Source organism: Falco punctatus, assembly GCF_963210335.1.
Source record: "Falco punctatus genome assembly, chromosome: 9".
Classification (NCBI taxonomy): domain Eukaryota; kingdom Metazoa; phylum Chordata; class Aves; order Falconiformes; family Falconidae; genus Falco; species Falco punctatus.
In genome coordinates, this window is record NC_137589.1 from 44,714,745 (window position 1) to 44,735,680 (window position 20,936).

The 20,936-nt window shown below is 53.8% G+C and overlaps 2 protein-coding genes across 6 annotated transcripts in view; one reads left to right on the plus strand and one right to left on the minus strand.

Moving 5' to 3' along the window:
- Positions 1-9,667, minus strand: FAM78A (family with sequence similarity 78 member A). The gene is made up of 2 exons (XM_080403050.1): positions 9,160-9,667; positions 1-1,133 (listed from the first exon to the last, which is right to left on the minus strand). Exons 1-2 carry the CDS (start codon positions 9,420-9,422, stop codon positions 605-607), a joined length of 792 nt encoding a protein of 263 aa, XP_080259176.1. The 5' UTR covers positions 9,423-9,667; the 3' UTR covers positions 1-604.
- The window catches only part of PLPP7 (phospholipid phosphatase 7 (inactive)), a 24,683-nt gene continuing 8,876 nt past the window's right edge, over positions 5,130-20,936 (plus strand). The window contains exons 1-3 of one of the 5 annotated variants that reach the window (XM_080403034.1): positions 10,729-11,082; positions 11,189-14,882; positions 16,122-16,491. In XM_080403034.1, coding sequence (XP_080259160.1) covers positions 14,676-14,882; positions 16,122-16,491 — 577 coding nt within the window. In that variant the 5' untranslated portion in view covers positions 10,729-11,082; positions 11,189-14,675. Of the gene's footprint in view, positions 7,534-10,728; positions 11,083-11,188; positions 14,883-15,212; positions 15,293-16,004; positions 16,492-20,936 lie in introns of those variants that run through there. The other 4 variants (XM_080403035.1, XM_080403036.1, XM_080403037.1 and 1 more) reach the window with 4 other exon arrangements.

Below are 20,936 nucleotides of genomic sequence, written 5' to 3' on the forward strand. Positions count from 1 at the left end.
TGGTGGTTTTGTTGGTTTTTATATTTTTTTTTTCAAACATAGCTTTAAGGCAAAAGTTTGGCAATGCAAAGCAAAGTCTACATAAGGCCGCATGACTTGGATTTGCAACTCAGAACCTTACAGCTTCAAAAAAAAAAAAAAAATCCTTATCTTAAATAGTCAACTTTTTGCTCCAGGATCTTGTTTTGTTCTCAACCAAAAAGAAAAAAAAACACCCAACTTTTAAAATCCCAAATAAAACGTTTGTATTGTTCTGGGCAGTCTGGACAAGCTAATGAGACTAAAGTTCAAATAACTAAAGTAGGGAAGAAAAAAAAAAAAAGCTCTACGGGTAGACATCAGTGTTAATTTCTTCCCTTAGGAATCCGGTGATGAGACAGACCCCAGTCAAAGGTCTCCTCTTTAGCTTTAGCACAGTGAAATCCGTCCCGATGGGAGAAGGTAGAATGGTTGCATTTGTTGAATGAATAAAAAGTGCATTTTGATTTTGCTCAGATTATACGCGTGTGTTCTAATACCTAAGTGATTGTTTTGCTTCGGATTGTTTTTTTGTTTGTTTGTTTGTTTTTTCTCTCCCTTTTGGTGCCGGGACGCCAGGTTTGTATTATCGATGTTTTGGAGGTATCACCACAAGTGGTGGTCCATCCTTTGGCCTCCACATGAGTACCTGAGCATCATTGGCATTGGGTTTGACAAGGGCACTGGGTGGTATTGGCTCATTCTTGCTAAGGACCTGGGGCTGCTCTTGAGCAGAGGGCTCCTGCAGCTTGGCACGCTGCCCCAAGGGTCTGCTGGGGTTTACCTCGATGCCCAGCCTCATGCGCCATTTGATAGTCTGCAAGGTCACCATTTCGTTGGTAGCCGTGTTGGTTGCAACCAGCCAGGTGGTGAAGCTTTGATCCCGGTGAATGCTTGTGAGTTTGGCCACGTTGCTCTCGCTGACGGGCACTGCCCACGTCACACTCGGGTAAAAGTTGTCGTTCATGCTAATGTTGAACTTGGACTCCTTCTTGGTGGGACCCACGATGGTGCAGGTTTCTGTCGTGTTTCCATACCAGGGATAGTTCACCCCATCGGAGTCGCTGATGGCCTGGATTTTACCATCCAGTAGATCTGGAAGCTCCCAACTTGACCTGCAGTAATCAACAACAAATTATGGTTAATGCATTAATTAATTAATTTGTTTAGGCACATCCTGGATGTCACGGAAGGAAAGGAAGGAGTTGTGAATGCATTCCCCCTTCAGCTTTTACTGGAATTGGTGCCTTTCATGCCACCTTGCTGAATGAGCTCATCCCTGCCGCTAAAATTGTGAATTTCCAGGAGTGATCTTGAAGGTCTGTCCTGCTGTTCACCACCACCGAGGAGCGACCACGTGGTAGGGCCGGGGCTTTCCTCGCGGGGACCGGTGCCTACCTGGAGTGGTTCAAAATACTTTGGTGTTTAGGTAAGGCTGCAAAGGGATGCTCAGGAAAGCTCCAGCCCTGCAGAAAATCCAGCGCTGCAGGTACTTTTGTGTGGCTGCTTGGCTGCCTGAGCGGGGCTGAACACCAGGACCTGCTCCTGGGCTCAGCACCCCAGTGCTTGCGCCGGTGAGCACAGGGCTTGGGGCTGAGTTTCTTTCTCTCAAAAGTACAAAATCTCCCGTGTCAGGCAGAGTGGGCAAGCTCAGAGCTGGTGCTGGGGGGCAGGTGACAGAAGACCTAAGGGGGGGAAGTAACATCAAGAACTTCACTGCTCCATAAAGCTTCCCATGGTCCTGTTCTGCTTTTTCTTTTCAGTCCCCACCTGCAAATACTCATTTTCCCTCTGGATCAGCCACTGTCCCTCCCCGCTGTCTGCCTGGCACTGGAAGTGTAACGCATCCTGCTGCAGCCCTGGGACGGACCCAGTTCAAAGGCTGCACGCCAGGCTCCGGACTGGGATGGTGTTACAGTAATCAGAGAAACCGAGGTCAGGCAGCTTGTAAAACTGCCCGAGCTGCTCGTCTGGGTGCTGTGCGCTGTGCTTGAGAGAAGACGGGCAGAAAGGTCGGTCTTTCTAGCAAGAAAGTAAGTGCAAATGGTCTTCCGTCACCATGTAATGCTGATGCACAACTTGGATATTTTTTTTTTCTATTAACTTCCAATTTAATTTTGAAGATTAGATTTGCCAGTAGAAGCAAAGTGCTGTAAATGTCTCAGAAAAAAGGTTAGCTGTTTGCAGAGTAAAGGCACTGCGATGGCATAACTGCAGGCTGTGGGCTCAGCACGTGCCAGGTGGCTCTAAGATACCCCCTTGCTTACAACCCAGACCCGCTGCCACCCGGGGACGATGGCCTGGCCATCAAAGTGGCAGAAGGGGCTGCATGGTGGCAGTGGCAGCAGCAGCTCACTCCCAGGGTGACATTCGCACTTGACCCTGCGGTGGGGCTGGGATGCTGGGCTCTGCACCAGCCCCCCCCAGCTCCCTGCTGTGGGCTGAGCTGTGGGACATGGGACACGGTGTATCTCGGGGGGGGGGAGGGGAGGCAGAAGGGACACGCCGAGGCTGCCCTGGTAACTCTCCCAGCCTTTCCTAAGGCCGGTGCTGTGGCTTAAAATAGCCCCTCGGCTGAAGCAGGGGCTGCGGGCAGGTGGGGGGCACGTGGCGGCCGGCCGGCTCTGACACAGCTTTGGGATGAGCTGCTCCCCTCACAGTCTGGGACCAACGTGACCATCTCATAAGGCTGTTCTGATGGTTAATTAGTTAATGACCGTGAAGTGCCTCCATGTTGGTAACCACTGGATCGTTCAGCAGTTAGCTGTAAATGTCTGGCTGGAGCGAAAAGATACCGTGGGGGCTTTCAAGGTCTCATTTATCGTTACTCATGCGAGCAGGGGTCTGCGCAAAAGTCCCCGCTGTGCCACGGCGGGTGCAGGGCTGCACCGTGTGGGAGGTGGCGGGTTTGTGGGTCGGGGGGCCTGGCCGGAGCGTGGCAGGTGAAGTGCAAGGTAGGGCATGGGCTGCCCGGGGGATGCAGGGATGCTCCGAGCAGCAGGACCAGGGGTTAGCAGCAGCCGGGGTTATGCAAGCGTGACATCTCCCCGTGCAGCGTGACATCTCCCCGTGCAGATTTATGGGCTGCTGTCAGCTACGCACGCTACGCACCGCAGCTGCAGCAATCCTCTCCTGAGCTCATAGCCAGCAGGCAGAGGGAGTCCTTTGCCTGGAAGAAAATCTGTAGCGAAGGCAGCCAAAAGGAGATCCCTGAGCAGTGCTGCGAGGACCCCCATCCACTGGGGAGGCGTTTGTACGCTCTGCTCTCTTAAACCGGAGTCATCCTGGCTCGCTGTCCCCCACGCTGTGCAGGGAGAGCTGAGCAGGGAAAGGCTCTGGGATGCTGGATGAACTCAGCCCTCGGCAGGGGATGAGCGGAGGTCACGGCTGCAGCCCCCCACCTCCTTCCCACCGCACAGCCCGGCTCTGAAATACCATCTGGGGGCTCTTTCTCTCCCTTTCAGCAGATGGTTTAAGATTACTTTCCATTGAGACAGTGGCCGGTACTCAGCCTGGCTGTCACCTGGGGATGAGATGTGACAATTTCCTGGAGGTTCACTCTGTGACAGGCATGGTGCTAAGGTGCAGCCATAACATCTCTGCAGGTACAGAGGTGCCAAACTGGGACCTGAGATGCTACAAGAGGCTGATAACACTCCCCAGCTGCTCCCGCCTGCTTGGATCAGCAGCTGACGGGTGAATGGCAGGAGAATCAGGCAGAGGATGCCGAGAAACTGCAGGTCAGCTAAGACCTGCTTGTCCCTATCTCCATTCCCAGTAGGCGTATCTCACCCCAGACCAGCACAGAATTGCAGGACCTTCTCCAGATTTGCCCAGGGTTTAACCGAGAGCAAAAAGATGGAGCTGTGTCAGGGCCCGGGCTGGTCTCTGAGGGCAGGATGCTGCCTGCAGAGCCTGAGAACCCCCCCAAAGCCAAGGGGGCTGGTGAGGAGCGTGGCTGTGCTTGGGATGGCTCAGAAGTGCACCCTGCTTAAGAAAAGGCGTGGGCAGGAAGGGGGAAGAAGAAGCTGGCTTGTCTGTCTTCATGGAGCACGCTATGCCTAATTCTAGCGAGTGTGGTTAACCCTGAGGTTTCAGAAACATCACGCTTCATCTGCACAGCCTAGTAACAAGCAGGAAAACGAGGCCCTGTGATGGTCCCATGACTGGAGCAAAAGCAGAGGCTGCACGACGGTTGCTGCTGGTGCTGGCTGCCCCTCGCCAGCTGCAAAGCCTGTGTGCCAGCCAGTCTGGTAGCCTCTGCCTGCAGCGTCTGCCCGGGTTAAATAATATGCCAACAACTGGCCTGTTGGATGATTTTGGAAAGAACGCTGTGGAATGATCTTTGGCTGCATCAGCATCTTTCTGTGGTGGTGTCGAGCCAAGGAAAGACCAGAAAGTGCCCAGTAAACACTTTGCTGACAATAGCAGGGAAGAGGCATGAAAAGGAACCAACCTATCTGGTTTCATGGATTCACTATAGCAGATCAGCTCCAAAATCAGGAGGTTCTGGCTTGTAATACAGACAAGCTCGTTTCTGCTGCTTCTGAAACCTTCAAAGTCAGCATGGGCACCGCCACAGACTGGAGCTGCCAACAAATCTCTCTTAACAAATGTCTTCTCGCTACTTGGAGAAGGAACTTTGAGATATTTCTTGTGGCACAACTGTAGCCCTGCTGCTGACAGCCAAGCAGCTCTATGTAGGTTTTAGCCTCCCAGTCCTCGCTCAGATACATTCCTTCCTACCCTGTCACATGAAACGAAGCCCCCAGCTTATCCCGAGCCCTCCAGGGGGCTGCCCCACGGCACCAACCGAAGCAATCACCACAGCGGCCCGTGCAGCGACAGCAAGCCCAGGCACAGCAGCCCCCAGCCCTGTGCACCCAGCGGTAACACCAGCCCACCTCCTCAGACAGGCATCAGGCACTATTGCATCCTCGGCCCCAGTTCTTTAAAGCCAGCTCCTAATTAGTCACAGGCCAGATGGACTTGCGTAACCTTGTGCTTTCCAACACCTTCCTCTCCAGCAGCTCCCTAAATAAGAGATGCCCGGCTCAGACAGACTGCGCTGGGCACAGGTACCAGTGCCACGTGTGGGCGCAGGTACCAATGCCACGTGTGGGCGCAGCGAAAAGCCATCTCGGTTAGTTTGCATCCCCGCTCCTACCTGTCTCCCGCTGCTGCTCTGCCTGTGCTGGGGCCTTGCGGAAAGAAAGAAAACCTGAAGAAAACCTGCTTAATTTTCAGTTGTCTTTTACAGTGCCTCTCTCACCAACTCCAGCACGTCAAAGCAAGTCCAGCCGGGGTTACAGTGCTGACCAGGAAGGGTATCCCAGATGCTGTTCCCCGGTGGTGGCCACAGCCATGCTGCAGTGGTCCCTCTTCCCCCATCCTCCAGCTGCATGTTCCTGCCTCGTCTCTTGAACCGGCAGCGGTTTGACGCGTGCTGGTTCAGGGAGTAAAGCAGAAGATGGGCATGAAGGAAAAGGGGCGAATTGCCGCTGGTTTAGCTGAGCAGGCTCAAGGCAGGCTGGACAACCTAGTTAACGGGCCAAGGAGCGCGCTCACAGCACAGGGGCCGTGCAGGGGCAGTGAAACCTTTCCCTCTCAACCCCTGGAAGGGTAAATTCCCGCGATGAACTGAGCTCCCCTCACTTCCCATGCAAAGGATAACCTGTTTTTTTCTCCTTTGGTGAATCTGGTTTTGATTGTGTTTTCCCCCTCCCTGAGGACTGGGGGTTTATTCTCTTGACAAGCTGACTTCTCGAGTTCATTGTGTCTCTGCTGCAGGGCACGGAAGATTTAATCTCGCAAGAAAGAGATGCCCAGTAAGGTAGAGTGATGATGTAATGCTGCAAGCTGCCCCATCGTGTCTCCAGGGCAGAAATATCTACCTGAAACTTCTGCAGATTCTTGGCTAATCATATTCAAACTTCAATTTATTTATCTCTGTTTTGCATATCTCCATCTGCACCACTTCTTGTACATCTCCATGGAGATGAAGAAACAAGGCTGGATAATGCCATTCCGGCATCACCCAGATGCTGACACGGGTCCCACCAGGTGCTGCACAACTGGGTGCAGAAAGCAGCACCCACCCCAGGAGATCCAGCAGGGACCTGGTCCCACGGCTCCCGCAGGGGTCAGAGCTCTGTGGCCTGATCCTGATGCCTCCCACCGTGCAGCAGCATCTTTCCCTAAGGGTACAGGGTAAAACCCTGCTGGGGGGGAGGGCAGTACCACCCTGGGGCCAAACAGGGATTTGCCCCAGTTCTGCATGGAGCAGAGCCAGGGAGCACGTCCACATCCTCATCCTGGGGGTGTTCATGTTCCCAGCACATCTACCGACTTAACATGTAAAATAATGCCAGCATTTATGTGTTAGCTGAGCTTTAATTATTTTCCTTTAGCTTTAAAAACATTGCATTTGGCCCCCAAAATTGTCAGTGCCACCTTAAACGCATATGTCAAAATTATCCCCTCTGTAGCTAACGTCCCTACAGAAGCATTATGCACAGCTCCATCTGCTCCAGTATTTCTCAGCTGTTTCTGTCCTCAACGTAATGGCCAGCTTATACACAGCTAACAACTTCAGAGCATAAAAGTGAAAAATTAATCCGAAGCCTGCTGTAAGGATTGATGCTCCAGTGGACCAACTGATTTTTGATTATTTGGAGTTTTCTGTCTGTCTGTCACCACAGGGATTAAAAATATGTATGTTGCAGCAGTCTCGCTTCATCACGAAAAGTTGGGATGAATACTCTGCTGGCATAAATCAATGCAGCTCTGTGGAGGTCAGCGGGGTTACGCCGAATTACACCAGCTAAAGGCTTGGCCCGTCCTTTCGAATAGGTTTGTGTCCTGTTTCTCTCTCTAAAGGTCTTCCAAGAGCATGTTTCAATGGCATGGAAAGAGGCCTTTCCTCCCAAACACCTTTATTTATAGCTTTCAGATGGTGACGGGTCTATAGAAAGGGAGTGGAGGAGCAGACCAAATCCTGCTTTGGTTTGGGTAGCTCCTTTCTGAATATCAGTTAAATGTCAATGAACTTCTGGGGGGAAATTTCTTTGTTCCCATGATTTTCTGGCTAACAGCCCTCCTACAGAGCTGCACTGTTTGATTCTGACTACCTGTTTATGGCACTTGGCTTGCAGATGCAACTTTTTTTTGTCTCAAAGTGTTCCGGCGAGGGAAGACCATACCAAATGCTCAATTTAAACACAGGGAAACTCAGGTGCAGAGAAAGGACGGACACGGTGAGGTTTGCAGCCCACAGCAGCACTGGCAGCACAGCTCTCTGCCCAGTCCTCTATTTCGGTGGCTGTGAGCTGTATTTATATACAGTGGGCTTTTCTGTTTTCGTTTGCAGCTGGTCGCTCAAGAGAGGATTTCTAAATGAGCTTGAGAATTACACATGCAAATCCCAAAGGCCTGGAATTGGGAACATCTGAGCAACAAATTGTCCTTGCTAAAGATGGTGTTGGAGCCAAAAAGCCTACAGATTTTGGGCCTGTTGTAAGTACTTTTAAAATCAAGATAAGCTGGTCTGCTCCCTTGCTGAGCCTCACTGCTGGTGTTTGCCAGGTGCCAGCGCGCTTCTCAAGGCATTTTCTGCTTGAGCAGAGAGGGGACGTGGGGACAGGAGGGGAGGATGGTCTCACTTAGGGCTGCTCCTCGGCATGCCCTTCCCTCTGCTCCACAGCTCACAGCATGTATTTGCTGTATGTCTGAGATGCTGAAGCCGTGTCCTCATCCGGGCTCACAGGCAGCAGGGAGGGAAGGAGGGCCAGGGTACACGGGCAGATGTTCGGGCTGTCAGGAAGGCGTCGCATCGAGTCAGTTTCTCCAGCTCTCCAGCCCTCCTCATTCACCGGTTTTTAAGCCCCCCTAGAATGACCCCTGAGGGGCAGAGCTGGCATCCCCCCGACACAGGGTACTTTGGATGAGCAGGCGGGAGGGTTGCTGAGACCTGACCTTGCCGTCCTTCCTCCCTTGCCCCCAGAGTCTGGGCAGCAGCAGCACCGCCAGCCACCAAACCATCTGCTGGCACCGCGCTCCTGGGCCAGGTTTTGTCCCCGTGGCAGGACAGACAGATTTCTGCTGCACCAGGAGGCTGCACCTGGTGCTGCCCAGCACCATGAGTTGCAGAATTGCTGTTCTGGGCAGCCGTCTGGAGATCAGGTGCCAGGGCTGACTGAGCCACGGGCCAAAGCCTGCAATGTCTGGTGAACAAACTGGTGGGGAACTGGGGAGAGATGAGTTTTCTCGGTAGGGAGGTGACATTTTAATTGATTCATTCCTGCCTCACCATGATTGTCTGACCGGTAACACGGGGGGGTTTGGTGCACAAGCAGCCCCTAGATTCCCCCTACCTACACATATATCTATCTATTCCCACTCTTACATTACTCGAATGGAGGGGCAACGTGAAATTTTCACCCTGCTCCAAGGTGATGCAGAGGGTTTAATTATCAGTGGGTTAAATCCATCTTGTGCTTTCCCTGTGGGCTGCCTGCTACCGTGGGCAAAGCAAGCAGGATTCCTCCTGTGACGTTAAACGTGCTCCCAAAGCTGGTGGGCTGCCGAGCTCGCAGCCGCGGCCCACTGCAGCAGCAGGACAGCACGCTGGGGATGGCAGCATGCCACAAGTGTCAGCCCCAGGGTTGCCCTGGGGCTTGGCAACGTGCAGTTTGACCCTGTAAGGGATGGGGAGAGATGCAGGCGAGAGGGGCTGGCGATCAGGGGAACCCCTGGTGTAAAACACCTATCGAAACAGGGGTGCCTGCGGTGGTGGGGCTGAAATCCTGGGGATTTCAGGATCTGTGGTGCTGTTCAAAAGCTGTTGTGAAATGTATGGTATTGCGCTGGGGTTCCTCCCAAAACAAGTGGGTTTTAATCAGGGCTTGGGCACCTTCCCGTTAGAACAGAACACCCACCCCTTTAAAATGGTAGGGACAAGCTCTCCTGTATTTTAAATATGTGATAAAGTCCTGTCAAGTTTCAGAAGAGCTGTATTTTAAAGTCAAACCAACCAGATTATAATTTTTAGCTTAATCCAGTATCTCCCAGCCAGGCCATGGTCCTCCCGCTCTGCCTTCCCACCCAGCAAACGCACCCGCGCGCGCTGTTGGAAATACTTACATTCCCTGTTCCCCATAGTGATTGTAAAATTCCATGTGGCTGCAAGCCTGGATCCAGCCCACGATCCAGGTCTCCTTCTTGGGAATGGGGGGCACCAACACTTGTGCAGAGGCTCGGAAGTGAGGGGTCCGGTAGCGCAGGACCACGCTGGAGGACTCGTCGATGCTGGTGGGAATGGGATCAATGGAGGCTTTGACTTCAATCACTGAAATACTCTCCCGGAAAACTTTGGATTTGCAGCTAATACTCTGAATACAGCCCATGGCATACCCCGAGTACAGTCCGACGCAGCTCCTAGGGTACTCCAGCAATCCTGGGGAATATTAGGCATTGAAATTATCTGGTGCTAGATCAATTACAGATCTTCTTGGTTTGTAATCTCAAAACTGATATCCATAGGATAGAAAATTCATCATGTGAAGCCTTAATCTGAGTTTCTGTCTTAGGAGTACTGCTCCTATTTTTGAGGTTAGCTGCACTTTCAGAAGCAAAAGGGCCTTTAAAATTCCCCCCCCCCCCCCCCCTTTTACTGACCCATTAAACCTCTCGTTCAGTCAGTCTTTGGGTTAAAAAAAAGGTCTCTGGAGTTCAATAAATAACGGTGGCGATCTTAACCGTCTGTTTAGTCCTTCCTTTCCTCCGATGCGGTCTGTCATTCACCGTCCAACATAGGGCTAGCCGGTATTTCCCTTTATTCTTTGGATGAAAAGCAGAATGTTGATAGACACATCTATATAAATAATGAAATAGTTTTTAGCCCCAGCTTGTCACAACCGGTGTGGATTTCCACTTCCTGACTTGCAGTTGTTCATAACTTCCTTTCGCACAAAATTACAATAATAACCGAAAGAAACGACGGGGTGAAAAATGCCAAAAGTAGCCAAATCTCCGATTTTGGAGGCTCCTCCGCCAGCGCTGTCAGGGCTTTGGGAATTTTTTTTTTTTTTTTCTCCTTAGCAATAGCCCGAAGCGCGGCGGCGCGGTGCCGGTCGCAGCGGGCTGCGGGGCTGCGCAGCGGGGCAGGCGGCGGCGGAGCCTCCCCCGCTCCGCGCCCGGGGCCGCGCCGCTCCGCGCCCGCTCAGCGCCGCGGAACCGCCGCCCGTGACATCCCGCCGCCACGCACCGGCCCGGGGGGCGCCGGCCCCGCGGCTCCCCGTCTTCCTCCTCCTCCTCCTCCTCCTCCTCGGCGAGCGGCTCTCCGCAGGGTGCCCGACCGTCCTCCTCCCGCTGCCGGGGCCGGCTGCGGCTCAGCCGGCGGGGCTCATGGGCGGCCGGCGGGGCTGCCCCCCACGCGTGGGCCCCGCGCTCCCGCAGGGCGTCACAGCATCCCGCGGCGGCGGGGAGCAGCGCCCAGCACCGGCCGCGCCGCCAGCCCCGGCGCCGCGCACCGCGCCGGGTCCCTGCGCTGCGCGGGGGCGAGGTGCGGCGGGGGGGGGGGGGGCGGGGGGGGGGGGAGGCTCCTGCTCTCGCTTCTTTTTTTTTTTTTTTTTTTTTTTCCTTCGCCTCTTTGCTAGATGCCCGGGGAGGTGAGCGGAGCAGGATCGGTGCCTCCGCCTCCTGGCTGCCGCAAGCTTCCTCTCTCGCAATACATTCATGCATACGGGGACGGCGCCGGGTCTCAGCCTCGCTGGTGGAGCTGGGGGGTGCGGGGGGGCTCCGGCTCCGCTCCCCGCCGCAGCATCGCAAAGGCAACCGGGTCAAACTTTGGCAGAAAGTGCCCCGCGGCCCCGCGGCGCCCCCGCCCGCCCCCGCCGCCCGCCGGGTTCGGCCGCCCGACAGCGGCTGCAGCGGCCCGGCCCGCGCCCCCGGCCCCCCGCCCCCCCCCCGCGCCCTCCCCTGTATTTCGCTGTGCAACTGCAGCTGCCGAAGCTAAACCTCCTTTGCAAAAACCAGCATTTCCTCCCACGGCTCCGCGAATTGTGGGTAATGTAGTTTTGAGGGCTGTAAACGCCCCCCACCCCTTTTTTTTTTTAAATAATATATATATATATTTAAATACACTGCAGTGTATTTTCTCTTGGCTTTTCAGATTAAGATGTTCGTTTCCCAGCTGGAGCTTGCTCGGTAGATTTGGGAAAGGGGATGGTCCCCTTATCCTGCCCTAGGCTGGCAGAGCTGTGACTCGAGCAAGCAGCAAGGCGCAGCTCTCCGTGGCAGCGGAGGGACTGAGGAGCAGCTGGAAGAGGGATGAGAAGCCTCTGAGGCAGCAGCGGCCTGTGGGGAAGTTGTAAACTCCTATTACGGGCAGTTTTAGGAGTAACGCTGCTGGCTGGTCCTGCTGACCATCAGCCAGCCCAGAGCCCAGCTTTGCAGAGCTGAGCACCAGGCCAGGCGTCCGGCTCCGCGCTGGTAGCTGCTGTGCACCCAGCCTTGCACAGGGAGCGCGCCTGTCCTCCCCCTCGTCTCTAAATAAGAAACCGGGGGAGCCAAGAGGTAAAAATTGTTTTGCCGGTGCCACTCGGGGTATGGCATGGCGGTGCAGAGCTAAGCAAATGTCTCAGTCTTTCCCATCCCGTGCTCTCAGCAGGCTGGATCAGCTCCGGGCAGTGCCTGGTGTGCTTCAGCACCCTGTGCTTGCTGCCTGCCCTAGGCGCGTGGGAGAGACCGGAGCTACTGGGTGATCCTGACAAGGGAATGCCACAGGACGAGGGGAGGCAGATTTGCCTCTTTCCACCCACAGCAGGTGGAAAAGGCACAGTCTATCGTTACATTTTTCTCCCGCACATTTCTCAAAGCCTTGGCTAAGTATTTCTTCCCAATCTCTGTGAAGGGTACAACTACAGTCACCGGCCCTGTAACAGATATAAAAACTAAACCCACACGCAAGTTACAAGCAAACAACTTCCTATCATGTAGTACAAGAAAAAGTGAAAAGAGCATCTCTGAACGAAATATCCAGTTGCTTCAGCAGCCTCCAGAAGGTGCTGAAATCCCTTGACATTTCCAAGACTCTTTCACACTTTTCAAACAAGCTTGTCACAGTTTCTCAGAGCATTGTGAATCTGGTGAAACTGCACATTCTGCGACTCTCAGTTTCACTGAAGCTTCAGCCAGGTCTTGCTTCAGCTTGGCTGCCTCTAGTGTTCTGGTCAACTAGGAAATTGCATTATCTCATTCTAATTAAATCAGCTTCTTATCTTCAGCTGGAGTTTTATTTGGGTTTTGGTCATGCCCGTCTCCATCGCCCTGCTGTGAGTGATTAAGGCATTAGCATGCTCCACCCTGGAGTGGCTGCATTCAACCCTGTGCAGAACGGTTCCTGTGCCCGGGAGCATGGTGCTGGCTGATGGAATTGCTGGAGACATGAGGCCAAGCTGCGATAAGTAAGAGTTAGGAGTGTCTGGTGATGCCGTGAGTTGCGTTTCCTTGTGCTGCTCGTTTGATGCACCTGTCCATGTCTCACCATAGCATGGCTGTACTCCGTTCCTGCTGTTGCACCGTGGCCTGCACTGTGCCTCTGTGTCCTTCCAGCAGGTTTCCCAGGTTTGCTGAGCGGCAGGCTGTTCCTTGCACCATTTGAGCAGTGGCAAATAAAAGCAGCCCACCAGAGGCTATGCTATGCCGCACTAATGGGCCTGACTGGCACTGTAAATGCTGCAGAATAATATATATATATATTTTTGGCCAAGCTTTCTTTTTTGCCGTTAGAAGAATCCCACCCAGGAAGACTGCAGGTTTGCTCGCAGACGCTCTGCCGCTGCCAGGGGCTAGGGTGCACCAAAGCTGCCACTGAATTGCAGAGAAAGGGGATGTTGCTGTCCCTCCTGTCCCACCCACCTCTCCAGTGTGGTCAGTGTGGCCGTGCTGGCTGCTGATGCCGTGCGTGGCTGCAGGTCTATGGGGAAATGTGCCGGCAGCCCCCAGCCCCAGGGGCCGAAGCCCCACACGCGGGCAGGGGTGGGCAGGCAGGCAGGGAGCACAGCCAGGGCCGAGCAAACTGGGCACGTGGAACATGCCAGATTCGTCTGTCCAAATTTGTCCGTCTGGGCATCCTCCCAGGTGCTTCATGACCCTGTGGATCAGGTGTCAGGTCTGGAATAGCCCTGCTGGAGCAGGGAGCCTGTCTACAGGTTTAGTGGGGATATTTATAAACCCCTAGTTGTGTGGCTGTTCTGCGAGCGGCGCAGCAGGACGGTGCTGCCATGGCCCCACTGTGGGGAGCTGGGATGTTTCCCTCCCGGGCTCGGTTTCTCCAGCTGGGACCAGCAGTGACAGCCTGTCTGGCTGCAGGAGAGACCAAATCGTTTTCCTTAACCGCTGCGCTTTTTCGAGGGGTTTGCTGGCCATGCATCCATGCTGTGCTGCCCTTCTTGCTCCGTCCCCTTCCCGCTGGGGACTTGTGCTGGGGTGCGAGGCCGGATTCTCACAGAGAGGCTGGGGCAGCTCTGTGTGTAAGGCAGAGAAATTCCCTCATGTCAGTGTCAGCAGCAGAGACAGGCACCAGATTATATTAACTCCCAGGGCTTTCAAGGTATTTTTTCCCCGTGACAGCTCCTGAGGAACATGCTCAGTAATAGCTCAGCATCCCCGGCACAGCGGCTGGACAGGCGGGAGAGATGAGTCTCCCTGTTCCTGCAGGCTCCCAGCCACCAGCGCTTTTAACCCTCTGTTTGCAAAAAGCTCTGCAGAGCAGCAGCCCTGCACGGAGTGGGAGCAGGAGGGAGGCCATCCATCCATCCATCCATCCATCCATCCATCCATCCCTCCGGGAGGTGACGGCTACAGCCAAGTGAAAGCGGTGATGACGGTTATCTCCCCGCCTGGTGTCAGGTAGGCTGAGATTTTCCACATGCCTGGGAGCCAGGCGGCAGGATGAGGTCCGGCAGATAGGGACAGGGTGCTGACTTCCCCGATAGCGTGAGAATGCTGTGGCTCAGCGGGGGATCAGAGGGGAGCCGGTGGGTGTCGGTGATGTGGCAGCATCTGTGCGTGCTCCTGGGCTGCTGCAGCCCAAAATGGTGCCTGAACTCAACGGGGTTGTGGTTTATGGGGTGGGTGGGGGTCTGACGGGAGAATGAGCTCTTTCTCCAGCTGGGATCATCATCGCAGACTAAGAGTAGGTTCCTGGAGGGTGTGATTCAGAAATAAATTGATGTATATTATTTTCCTTTGAGGAACAGAAATATGAGCATAGCCCAGGAGCAGGGGCTCCCCGAGACCTCTGGCACTTGCTTGGCCCAGCACTGCTCTCGCCTCTGGCCAGCCTGCCGGCCAGCTGGGCACAGGCTGGATACATGGGTCGCCCAGAGGATTTTGAGGACTGTGGAAAAAAAGTGCAAAGAGTGCAAATTTTTTTTTATTATCTTAGAATGCCAAGAACCACCTTATGTTTAGCACTTAAGCTGTCCAGTACATTTTGGACGAGACTTTTGAAGATACCTGGATGCCTCATTCCCAGGGTTACCTGTACGAATACTGACCTCTGTGACTGGACATTTGTGTAGGTAAATGTCCGTGGCATCACGAGATGTGCCTGTTCTGCTCCTCAGTGCGATGTTCATCTTCACTTCTCTGCCATGGAGGGTTTCCAGCCTATTTCCATAGGAATAATCCAGTTTCTTGAGCATATGGGTGGTGTGGAGCCACGACAGCCCATTGCCCAGGGAAGGCAACGGGGCGATGGCAGCGCAGGTGGATATGGAAGTTCAGGGACTGCAGCAAGATCGTTCAGGTCTGTAAACTGGAGCGGCGAGCACGGATGGGACGTTCTCAAGGGCTCGGTGGTGAGCAGCGAGTGGGGGATTCTCGGTGGGGTTTGCCCCAGCTGCGGTGGGGTGTGGGGAGGCAGGTGACAGCAGCCGTGCACGGACAGAGTGATGGAGCACAATGTGCTGTGGCAGGAGGGATGGCAGGTCCTCCCTGTCCTCTGCAGGAGGGCTCCCCAGAGCCTGGCCTGAGCCTTCCTCCGCCCCTTCCTGCGATGCCTGCACTGGTACCTGGGCTGCTGCGGGGACACAGGCACCGCCTGTCACCTGCTTTCAGCGTGGGATGCACGTTGCTGGATGACATGGCAGGAACGTGCGGTATTGAGGCCACGCTCAGCGCCGGGGGCAGGAGGATGGGAATTCATTAGTGGCGCCGTGTCTTTTTTAATCAGGAGACAGGTGATGCTCCTCCTTGGTCCTGGAACAGGGTGAGTGATGGAAGGTGCTACAGGGATGCACCCTGTGTGGGGAGGGAGGTTGGGGCTGGTGGTGTTTGAAAGGTTTCCATACCAGGGAGAGGAAGGTGGTATTTGGGGTGCCCTAGCAAGGGGTGGGATGTGCAGAACGGACAAATCAAGAAGATACCCTGGGAGACCCCCACTGGGGGACCCCCCTGCGCAACACCCAGCCATGGAGCTTGCAACGCTGGGTGGCACAGCCCACCTAGGAGCAGCACCAGCTGCCGGGGGGTGGGGTGGGGGAGGTGGGGGGCCAGTGATCTCCTCCAGCTCTGACTCTGTCCTCTTGAAATATGACTTGCCAGGCAAAAAACTACATTTCCCAGTTTCCCTTGCAGCCCAGGGGGATAAGCAATTGGAAGATTTAAATAGACCAGGCCAGAAGCAACCAACCTTTGGCACAACGCTTTTCCCTCCTCTTCTTCCAATCTATTGGCTGTTTAACCTTTTTCCCTGGCACTGGAGTGGCTGCCAAGCCTGGCATTAATTTTCCTTCCAAGCTTGCTAGGCCCACGAAGTAAACAGCCATGTGCATTCCTTACTCTATATTTAACAGCTGCAGTCTGTGCTGGGGGCAACTGCAACAGAGGGGAACCTTCGTAGCTTCCCAAATTCACAGCTCGTGAGGGTGGGAGTGGGGGAAGCTTTCTGCAGGGAGAAGAGGTATTTCTCTCCTTCCCAGTATTTGCAAAGCAGGTTGCATTAAAGGGAGACTGCAATGCCAGCATCCCAGCCGCGGTGCAGGGCGAGAGACAGGAACAATGTCCTCAACAGGGCTGAGTTCCTCTCCCTAAATCAGCCCTTGAAGGGGAACCAGGAGAGCAGGAGCTCCGGCAGAAAGCAGAGCGGCCAGGCCGGGGCGGCTGGTGCCCAGAACAGCAACCCCAAGGAGCGCAGGCAGTCGCAGCAGCTGCCCGAAGAGGACTGCATGCAGCTCAACCCCTCCTTCAAGGGAATCGCCTTCAACTCCCTGCTGGCCATCGATATCTGCATGTCCAAGAGGCTGGGAGTGTGTGCCAACAGAGCCTCCTCCTGGGGTGGTGCCCGCTCCATGATCAACCTCCTGGGGATAACGGGGCACGGCATCCCCTGGATTGCGGGTACGCTCATCTGCCTGGTGAAGAGCAGCACGCTGGCCGGCCAAGAGGTCCTCATGAACCTGCTGCTAGGTGAGTATCAAACCTCCCTTCCCACCGGGAAAGCCCAGCCCTGGTCACAAGGGACAGCGGCACTGGGACTCCTCCTCTGGCTGCTCCCAGCCACGGATGTGGTCAGGAAACGGGGAGTGACCTTTGGGTGAATGCTGCACTTACTGGCTGTCTCAGTCCTGGGTACCACGGGGGATGGATGCAGCAAAAAGTTACCTGAGAGGGATGGAGTAATCCTGGTAGCTGGTGACAGCCATGGAGTAGGGGCAGGTCGCCGGTCCTGCATGGGGCAGGGTTGTCCAGTCAAACCAAGAAAAGGTCTGTGATGTGCAGGTGGATACCAGCAGCGGTGTCTATTATTTAATGTGCCTTGGTGGTTTGATAAGTGGGGAAAACATGAAGTTTTTAATCTTTGGTATCTTGATCAATTCCTGAGGATATCTTTGAGGAAAAAAAGATTTCCATCCCCTCACCACCTTCTTGAACAGCCCCTGGCTCCACGTCTCAGCCACCGCGTGATGGAGTCCTGTCTCCTTCCCTGCTGCAGTTTGATCTTGCATCCTCCTTCCCTTGAGGACCTTTCTTGCTGCTGTCCCCATTTCCATGTACTAATTTGACCCAGAGGCTGCACAGGTGGGCTGGGATCTCTCTGGCTTTCTTGCTAGTCCTTTCTCGTGCAGTGGTCAGTGTCCTTGTTTCTGGAGGTTGGAATGTGTCAAAGGAGTTGCCTTCCCCGTTGAGCAGAGCCCATCCCACCCGTGTGGACCCATGTCCCACCAGCGACCAGGCTGAGCTCTAGGCATGACTTGCCTCAGATCCTGACCTCAACCCACCCTGGCCATGTCTACACGAGGACCTTGCTCTCTTCTTCTGCCTTTGGCATGGGGCCCAGTTATCGTATTTTTTCCTTGTGACTAATTACAGTCTCATCTGGCTGTGAGCCACCCTGGTGTTTCACCCACCCCAAAACCACAGCCGTCAGAGCTCCCGCTTTTGGTTGGTAGGAGAAACTGAAAACACTGGATTTAGGCCTTTGCTTCTCAGGGAGCCTTTTGGGGGGACATAGGGACATTTTATTTCAGAGGCACCTCAGTAAAGGCCGCAAGGACCGACTGCAACGTGATATTGCTCTGCAACATGGCCCTGGTTTGTTTTTTTAACAAGTTCATCCTTCAGAGGTGGCGAAGATTGCGCTGAACTGGCTTGACAAGCACAGTGGTTGTTGCCTTTTCTCCCCTCTGCCTTTGAAAGAGGCTGTCCTCGTGCTGTGACATCTAATGAAGGGAGGCCATCACGGGGAAGAAGCCAGAATAGCATCGGCGTGATGCAGAGCTTGCCAACGTCAGCAGTTCTTCCAGGGGCTCCTCGGTGCGCTGGGTCAACTTCTCACCGAGAAAAGAAACTCCACTTAAAAGGGCACGAGGATGAAATAGTGGGTGACTAACATCAACCGGCACAGTTTCCAGGTGTCTCTTGACCCGAGAGCCTTTGATGGTTTTAGAGCCTGAAAACTGACCTCTTTGACTCCAAAATATTTGAGACCCTTATACAGAGCTAATGCCACCTTTGGCTAAAACCCGGAAAGGTTTTCTTGCCCTTCTGTTGCTGTGTGAGGAGGCCAAATATAAAGCCACCTCTGGGTCGTGCTAAAACTTTGAGTATCGGGCGGTCACCAGGAGAGCTCAGCCCTGCACCACTACCTGCATCTCCAGGTCTCCCGAGCAAAAATGTGGTGCCTGGGGACAACTCGGGTGCCTTCTGAAGTCTGGCTTCCTTGCCTAGATACACTACTGCCATCCCTCTTCTTTGCTCAGCAAGAAAGAAAATAGTTAAATTGTTTGAAGGACTAGTTGACAGTGTTGGCTTGACAGATCATAGGTCTGGCAGCCTCCAAAGAGCTCCGCTTTGCCCTCTGAGGAGCCAGCACTGACTGGTGGGACAGGCCACGGTGCCCTGAGACTCTTGTCAGAGCTCCCTCAGCAGGACTGGTGTCACCCCACAGAGCAGATCTCCGCTGTGCGTGTGGCCTTGGTTTGATATTTAAGATTGCAGGCAGAAACTCTGAATATCCGAGTAGCTGCTGCTGTGATACCTGCGTTGCTGGTGGAGGAAGGAACCTGGCTGGGGACCATGGGGCTGGTGGACCTGGATGGGTCCCATGAGAAGTGGGCTGCTGTGGGGGTAGGAAGGGCACGGCGTGACTGCTGCATCAGCATCCTTGGCCCTTCTCGCTGCTGTTTTTCTGTGGTTCAAATCCATCAGAATGTGGTGTGAAGCCCTCCTGGGTAGGGACATGTCAAAGGGAAGGGAACCTCCTGGTGCTTCCCCAGGTCTGCTGGGAAGAGGGAAGCAGGGAAGCTGGGGTTATCTATGGTACCCCTTCCTCACCTCCCTGGCTTTCCTCCCTTCCCCCTGCTTGCTAAGTTTGATACATCAAGCAGAATTTCTGATGCAGTCTCTGGGCAGGGAGCCAGCCCATCATAGAGCACTTGTTTAGGATTTGCAATCAGGCTTTCAAGGCGAGGAGACAGGAGACTGCTGAAATGGGACCGGGAACCTGGCAGGAGCACCACTGCGGATGGAGGGGGGGCACTTGCGCCTGAGGAGCTCTTGGCAGGAGCTTTGCCAACACATGGGGGAGCATTTCGGGTGAGGGGCTCTGACCCAGGGATGCTCCGTCCATCCCAACTGCAGATGTTGATTAGCAACCCCAAGCAATGTTCTCCCTCCATGTTTGTCATCTGTGATGGAATTTATTGATTCTCCGTCTCATCGTAATCTTTTCCAGCAAATGCCAAACAGCCAGAGAAGCACGCTTACAGCCGGTTACTGAAAAGATGGAAGAAATCAGCTATCTGTGCCCACTGTAAAAAGCCCTCTGCCAGAATGTGTTTTCAGGAAGACTATCTCAGCATTGCCAGCCCTGGCTGTTGAAGAGTCAGGAAGAAAGTCTGCACCCCCCGCCCCCCCACCCCCCCCCCTCCTGCCAAATTGAGAAAATCATAACTCAGGAAACCCCCTGGGTTTTAGAGTTCATTTTATTTGTCTGCCAGTGCTGGAACTTTTAGGACAGTTCCAGATTCTCTCTGCAATCACAAGGACTTTATGAAAACTGAGGTGCTTCAAAAATCATTTGAACGTGGCAGTTGGGCATTCAAGGGGAAAACATATAAAACTTCCACTAAAATTCCCAGATCTGCTTCAGCACCAGACAGAAACTCCATTAAACCCTGGGGGAAGCAGTACCTCGGTTTCTGGTTCTGATCCATCTGGTGAGGATGTGGATCCAAATTTAGTGATTCATTGACTGCAAAGCCAGCAAAGAACATTTGGATCATTGATCTAACCCACGGCAAAATACAGGCTGTAGCACATCCCTTAATTTATTCCTGTTCAATTTGTTAAGGGAAAAAACCCAAACACTCAATCTGATGTACAATTACAAGTGAGGGTGAACTTGTCAGAACCATTTCCGTATTACTGCAGTGGTAGGTATTCTCACAAGCGCCTTGCTCTTAGTTTGACTCTTCCCTTCATTGCGACTGCATACCCTTGTCTCTTCAGCTGAATTTCTCTTTTAGCCAACATCTCTTCTGCCTTTCAATATTTTGGATAGTGCTCAAGTCATTTTTCACCTCCTATTTATTAAGCTAATCAGATTGATCTTGTTAGACTGATGGTCTTTCCAGGTCCAGGCACTTTCTTACTGCGATGGGGATGGAATACGGTCAGCTTTTGATGGGGATGGGATACGGTCAGCTTTTGATGGCAATGGGATACGGTCAGCTACCCAAAGCGGTCGCTCCAGTGAAGTCCACCTATTGTGTTGAGAGCCAAATTGCCACCTCGTTTAGTTATCTGCAGTCCGGCTGCACGCCTTCACTGTCAGAAGGTAGCTGCTTGCTTAACCCTTGCACATAAAATAGGTATTTGTGCTGGGTTTGAAACACCAGCCGTTAACAGGCTCTGCTTTGGCCATGGCGTTCTGAAGTAGGTATTCAGCCCAGGAGGAGGGAAAGCCCTGGTCGTCTCTGGCTGCTGCCTCAGTGACAGTGGTCCCAGTCCCCGGCTGTCCCCCGGCTGGCTCTGCATCCTACTTCTGAGGGGCAGGTTGGCTCGTTGGTGCTGTCACTAAGCATTTATTGCCATCAAGCAGAGCAGTGCCGCGGGGTGCGGACGTATGGTTGTGAGCGGCGTGGCAGGCTGAGGGTGGGTGGCTTGCCGCAGCAGGAGGAGAGGAGGGGAACCCGGGGACGCTTTGCTCCTGAAGGTCAGCAAGAGGCAGTTGTTGCTCTCTCCAGCCTTCTCCCTGAACGCTGACCTGGCTTTAGGCTGGCTGGGAGTTAAGCCGTGATGTTCTGAGGCACAGTCCCCTGCAGACCTGTGACTTTATCCTAAGCCATACATATATTTATTTAAAAATACATATAAATATTTATATATACGTAGATATGGCCAGGACTCTG

Bases quoted from the DNA above. Each gene is read 5' to 3' on its own strand.
- FAM78A (XM_080403050.1), bottom strand. From the start codon at position 9,422: ATGGGCTGTATTCAGAGTATTAGCTGCAAATCCAAAGTTTTCCGGGAG. The intron at 1,134-9,159 runs GTAAGTATTTCC...TGATTACTGCAG, and splicing joins CACTATGGGGAACAGGGAAT to GTCAAGTTGGGAGCTTCCAG.